General features: G+C 37.0%; 1 protein-coding gene across 4 annotated transcripts in view; it reads left to right on the top strand.

Moving 5' to 3' along the window:
• Positions 1 to 3,737, top strand: part of LOC106875426 (WD repeat-containing protein 53) — an 8,697-nt gene extending 4,960 nt beyond the window's left edge. For 3 of the 4 annotated variants that reach the window (XM_052974689.1, XM_014923570.2, XM_014923571.2), the window contains exons 2-3: positions 388 to 773; positions 2,073 to 3,737. In XM_052974689.1, the coding sequence (XP_052830649.1) occupies positions 771 to 773; positions 2,073 to 3,191 (1,122 nt within the window). In that variant the 5' untranslated portion in view covers positions 388 to 770 and the 3' untranslated portion in view covers positions 3,192 to 3,737. Of the gene's footprint in view, positions 1 to 362; positions 774 to 2,072 lie in introns of all 4 variants that reach the window. The other variant, XM_014923572.2, reaches the window with a different exon arrangement.
• The last annotated feature ends 2,805 nt before the right edge of the window (positions 3,738 to 6,542 follow it).

The following is a 6,542-nucleotide window of genomic DNA, read 5'->3' as shown; positions in this document are numbered from 1 at the left end:
ATAATAGAAAGGTTTATTAGCTACTGCCAATATGCTTCAGCCATTTTTTGACAAGGAAATAATAATTTTATCACCGCCAGAATCGTTTGTTTACGTAGTCAGCACTTACTGCATTCGGCTGAATGGACGTCAGTCATTGGTTGAAATTACAGAAATACGACAACTTTAACATGAAATAAGTTGCAATATAATAATTTTTCTTAAGAAGACTAAGAGAAAAAGATGTTTTATATGACACATTCTACCAGTGTCCCAAGTTTCAAAGTGTTTTGTTAAGAAAATACTGGCGCCCCCGTTTTGAACTAGATCCGGGATTGTTTCTGTCTTTATAATCTCCTTATTTTGGTTGTCTCTATTTTCAGATCTTTATATTATTGTATTTTACAGGCTCTTTCTCATTCACCCATCTGTTAACACTAGCAAACGCCGATGAATGTGTTTACTAGGACAAATGTAAACAGATACTAATTATTGGTAGAACATCTCTGAACAGATAGAACTGCTGTGAAGAAAAATTTATGGAACACCTTGATCGCAGAATAACACCTGTTTTTAACATATTCCTAGAACACCAGTGAATAGATATAAGTACATCTGTGAACATATTACTGAAGCAGCTGTGTAAGGATATCAGATCAGAAGTGAACAGATATTATTAGAATAACTCGAATGAATACTAATTACTAGAACACTTGAAAGCAGATATTTCTACAGCACCTGTTGCTATTAACGAATTTGTGAAAAGTTCACATATCTTCGCCATTTTGATAATGGTAAGTTTATCATACTTTTGTCATTATTGTATTTGGGGTAGGGGTGAGTGATTTTCAGGTTTTTTGTTTTTTTGCATTTTTATCTTTCATTCTTAGAGTAAATGACATTTTTTTTTCTTGTGAACCATTTCCACAAATGATACCAACCATCATACCCAAGCACCAACAGTATAGGTCAATGTAGGTGTCTCCTTTGTTAAGTTTACTTTGGTTTGTTGGTTATTCTAGTATCATCATCATCATCCTTGTTTAATGTCTGTTTTCCATGCTAACATGGGTCAGACAGTTTGACATGGAGCTGGCCAATCGGGGAGCTGTCCAGGCTCCAACTCTCTGTTGTGGCATGGTTTCTATGGCTCGATGCCCTTCCCAATGCCAACCACTTTACAGAGTGTGCTGGGTGCTTTTTACGTGCCACTGACATGGGTGCATTTACGCAGCATCAGTATATGACTGCATCTTATGTGGCACGGGCACCTGTAATAGACAAGCTTGTATGTGTGGATGACTGTGATTTTACTTGACTTAACGCATCCTCTCAAGCACAGCAAATCACCACAACTTCTAGTCCCTTATTATTTCCTCAATGAGGCCCAGTGTCTGAAGATCCTTTCTGATCACTTTGTGACACGTGTTATTGAGCAAAACACTTCATTTCACGTTACTCCAGTTCACTCAGCTAGCAAAAATGAGTAGTCCTATGACACACCAGTGTCCTACCCAGGTGGGGAATATACACACCAGGAAACCGGCCCTTATGAGGCAGTGTGACTTGAGAAGGTAACTCTACCTTTACTTATCTCTCTATATAGACAGATATAGATCAATGGTTTTCAACTGGGGTCTATGCAAGCAAAATAGTAAATTGGGAACACAGAGTAGTATGTCAAGGGTCCATGAAAAAAAAAAAATTTACTTCAGATTTCTTTCTCTGATGTTTTACATAGTTTAACATGTTTCCAGCCACAAGTGAACGGGTGAAAAACAAAACAAAAAAATAGACAAAACAAAAAAAAAAAAAGGAATTTTGAAATAAGTATCTATTAAACTAGTTTTTAAATATGGAATGGCTATGGGGATCCACCTGAGTAAAATAGTAATCAAAGGGGTCCATAGGTAAAAAAAAGGGTGAAAACCATTGATAAAAATAAATAAATAGAAAGATAGATAGAAAAATATACAATAAAAAGAAGAGAAAAAGCAGAAAACATAATCATTCTATAAATTTGATTGACTTTATTTATCTATTAATCTATTAATCTATTATTTATTAATCTATTTATCTTTTTGTTATTCTAGGCAACTGTAACATACCAGAGTAGCGACAGTGGATCACTGCTGTGTGTAGACCATGCTGAGAGTCTGATTGCTGCTGGAGGAGAGAACGGAGCGTTGAATTTATGGGACTCTGCTACACAACAGCTCCTGCACCAATATGTCCCCGATGACAGTGATGACGACTGTACATCGCTGCGGTTCACTAAAGATAGCTCACTCTTGTTTGCTGCTTTCAATAAGAAGATTTGTCAGTTTGACAAGCGGACATTTCTGACACCTGTTGAAACATACCATTACAACATTGAAGAAATTAATCAACTGAACATCAATGATAAAGAAACCTTACTTGCCTCGTGCGATGATTCCGGTGAAACAAAGATCTTCTCGCTCCAGGAGAGGAAAGTGATAAAAACTTTGCGTAGTAAGCACTCTAATATATGTTCTGCTGTTGTATTCCGACCGAACCACCAGTGGGAGGTGATGACTGCTGGACTGGACTGCAAGTTGATACACTGGTATTTTGCTAAACCAAAGGTGATGAATGAAATTAACATGCAAGAGTTGCTCGGAGAAAACATTGACGAGGCCCAAATCTTAAATCCGCCTCTTATTCATCATATCAACTTCTCACCCAATGGTTTTTTCTTGGCCTGTGCCCTAGAGAATGGTATTGTTAAAGTGTTTGATAGCAACCGCAAACATCTTCGGGACCGTTTTTCTCTGAGGGGTCACAACCAGGGTGTGAGTCAAGTGGATTTCCTTAGCAACCGATTTATGGTGTCCGGTGGCAATGATAAGCAGATTATTGTTTGGGACCTGGAAAAACTGGGGGGTTCTGGTGATGGAGCAAATGGAGCCGAGGTAGTCCAGCCTCAGCAGCTCAATGGACATATGACAAATGGGCAGGGATCAGCCCATAGCAACACTGCACATGATGGTGTCAGTGACAACGGTGATGATGATGATGACGATGATGTTGATGATAGCCACAACAACAATACAGCAGACTGTAAAGTGTTCACAACTCTACTTTCTAACAAGGTCAACTGGTTAAAGTCTGTTACTATTAGCAACCAACATTACATTTTTGTTGCTGATGAATCAACAAAACTATCTAGGATTACAATAGATGGACTATAAAATTTTCCCTGATCCTAATGTATTTATGAAATATACCAAATACAAACTACCATGCTAATATAATATAAAATACACCACCTGCCAATCACTAATTTACTATAAAATATTGCCAAACACCACCTGTTCTATAAAAAAACAAAAAACTTACAGATATCAGCACTGATTGTCAGAACCATCTTGGAAAAATCAAACAACAACACTGACAGAGTCGACATTTGGCATGAGTTCTGCTACCATGAGCGGGTGGGGGTTGAAGGAGTTCTTGGACCCTTTTGATATTTCCAATACAGACACAATCAAGCAATTAAAACTGCATAAAACTGTCTTGACATCACTGTAAAATCCAACCTGTTTCAGCCATGCGTGAGCCAGGTAGAGGTAGGCTGAATCTTGTACACTGGTAAATACTGAAAGAGAGGCAGTTGATGATGATGTTGATGATCATGGTGATAATGAAGAGGCAGAGACTATGATAGCAATGTTTGTGATGATTATGTCAAAAAGAAGGAAAAATATTTTAATATAAAAAAAAAGCCAAAAAGTTAATGTTTTCTTTTGTTATTTTTTTCTTTTTGAATGTTTGCAATGTTACAAAGGTGCAGGAGTGGCTGTGTGGTAGGTGGCTTGCTTACCAACCACATGGTTCTGGGTTCAGTCCCACTTCGTGGCACCTTGGGCAAGTGTCTTCTGCTATAGCCTCGGGCCGACTAAAGCCTTGTGAGTGGATTTGGTAGACGGAAACTGAAAGAAGCCTGTTGTATATTTATATATATATATATATATGTATATGTGTGTATTTGTGTGTCTGTGTTTGTCCCCTCAACATCGCTTGACAACCAATGCTGGTGTGTTTACATCCCCGTAACTTAGCGGTTTGGCAAAAGAGACTGATAGAATAAGTATTAGGCTTCCAAAGAATAAGTCCTGGGGTCGATTTGCTCGACTAAAGGCAGTGATCCAGCATGGCCGCAGTCAAATGACTGAAACAAGTAAAAGAGTGAAGGCAACGCAGTTATTAAATAGTGTAAGACATCAAGTATGGCTTATTTATGCTGGAGAAGGAGGTATAATGAATTGCTGTGACCTCTTCCTATTATTGTCGACATACCGCAAGCAACTTTTCGGAAGTATATACTAACAGACAGTGATATTTTGGCTTGTTTTCAATATTTTATTATTAGTATCAATTGTTGTGCCCCCAGGAGACATGTTTATTTGGCACTGTAGCCTACAACACTTTGGTCTCCCATCCAGAGTATGTTTGCATTAGATGCAGGGCAACTTTTTAGGCCATAAAGAAAAATACATAAATGTGTCTTATACGCCGGCAAATACACTTGCTTGATCAGGGTTGACCAAGGACTAAGCCACCACCACCACCACAACAACAACAACAACAACAGTCACAATAACAAGAATAACAACAGCAATAATTCTCTGAAATCGATGTGGTAACACTGAGTTTGCAATATTCAGAAAATGCTCAGAAAGTGCGAGTGGTGTGAATTAGTGGCAAATGTGTCTACTTAAAAAAAGAAAAATGTAGACTAATGGAATTTTGTTAGCCATTCTAATCAATAGTGTGTCGAATAATGGTAAAGAAGTGCTTACTTTCACATGTTGATCAATAAATAGATTATCTCATTCGACAGGTATGACTGGCTGACGAGACGGCTTGCTTACAAATTCGTCTTGTCAGTGAAAATTAATAATGTCATCGCAGTGAATTCGTTCGTCTGTGTACGTGTGTACTTATTCGTGTATATATATATATATATATATATGTTCTATTTTTAATTATTTAAAATCTTCTTGTGAGGAAGCTGCTTGGTTTCTAAGGAAGATACAAAACACCCTCATTGGTATATAGATAGCAAAAAAATCAAATGCACATTTTAAACTTGAGAAAAGTCTTGCATATTTTCACTGTTCTGCTTACAGATTGCATTTGTAGTGCGCGTTTTAGATCGTTGATTTCTTTTTGTGTGTATGTGTACATATTGTATGTGTGTGTATGTGTACACGTGAGTGTGTGTGTATGTGTTGCATGATAGTTTTGACTGGTTCTGAAACACCATAAAAATATAATATATTCATCCATATTCATAGCCAGCCTGTGATGAAAGCTTAGTAGAGTTTTGAAATAACTGTCTTGCGAAGTTCCATACCTCTTAGGAACAGGAATGGGGAGTCATTTTCCCTTTCATTATTTTAGTATTTAAAGGCGGTGAGCTGGCAGAGTCGTTAGGAGGCCAGGCAAGATGCTTAGCGGCATCTCGTCCGTCTTTACATTCTGAGTTCGAATCTTGCTGAGGTCGACTTTACCTTTCATCCTTTCGTGATCGATAAATCAAGTACCAGTTGAATACTGGAGTCGATGTAGCCGACTTACCCCTTCCAACCAAAATTTCAGGCCTTGTGCTTTAGTAGAAAGGATTGTTTTAGTATTTAGAAATTACATTTGTAAAAGAATAGCTTTTTTCCCCCAAATTTAAATTTTTTACATTTTGCACTCTCTCAATTACTTAACTTTTTCCTTTCCCATGAGACATAGGACTTCGTGGGACAGCTATTCCAAAAGAGCCGAATCCTCTACGTACTCGCTTAATTGAAATGGCACAGAATATTACTGGTATCTGTTTTTCCTTGACCTTTGGAGAGGAGCAGAGAGAGAGAGAGAAAAACCCAGAGTTGAGAACAGTATAGAAAAATCGTCGATGGCCTATATTCCATAGGGAGAGAAGGGCTTACGTAAATAAGTACCTACGTGTTCAACCAGGCTAAATGTGGTTACACGATGTGGATTCAATCAGAGATCATATTTTCCCCACAGGTTGTACAACCATTTCATTATTTCATTAATCTCACAAGTTAGGTAGGGCTTACAGAGGCTATAGGTGTACCCCTTTTACTTAGACTAAAAGAGAAAAAATATGTTTTAAAAAAGTATCCATTTTCGTATTACATTTTCTATATTTTCGAAAATTAAAGAAATAATTGATTTCATTGAAGTTATCTCTCTTGTTTTTAAAATTTAAACACCCTAGAGGAAGTTTTTATTTACTAACTGCAAGGCTAACTAATCTCAGTTAATCAATTTTTTTTTAAAGTTATGATAAATGAAACCATGCAGTGTATCGATAAGGGAAATTACTCTGTATAAACTAAAGTAAAGCCATGTCCCTTGCATGCAAATAAGTGAAACAACTTTTTCTTTCCGTAACAGAGTTACTTGCCATGGTAATTTATTTATTTTTTTTCATATTTCGTATTTCTCTTAATATTTAATTTAAATAAGGCAGCGAGCTAGCAGAAAGGTTAGCAGAAGACAAAAAAAAAAAAAAAAAAAAA

This window comes from Octopus bimaculoides, chromosome 19 (genome assembly GCF_001194135.2).
Source record: "Octopus bimaculoides isolate UCB-OBI-ISO-001 chromosome 19, ASM119413v2, whole genome shotgun sequence".
NCBI classification, from domain to species: Eukaryota; Metazoa; Mollusca; class Cephalopoda; order Octopoda; family Octopodidae; genus Octopus; species Octopus bimaculoides.
Note: the sequence above shows the minus strand (reverse complement) of the source record. Positions and strands in the feature narration are given on the sequence as shown.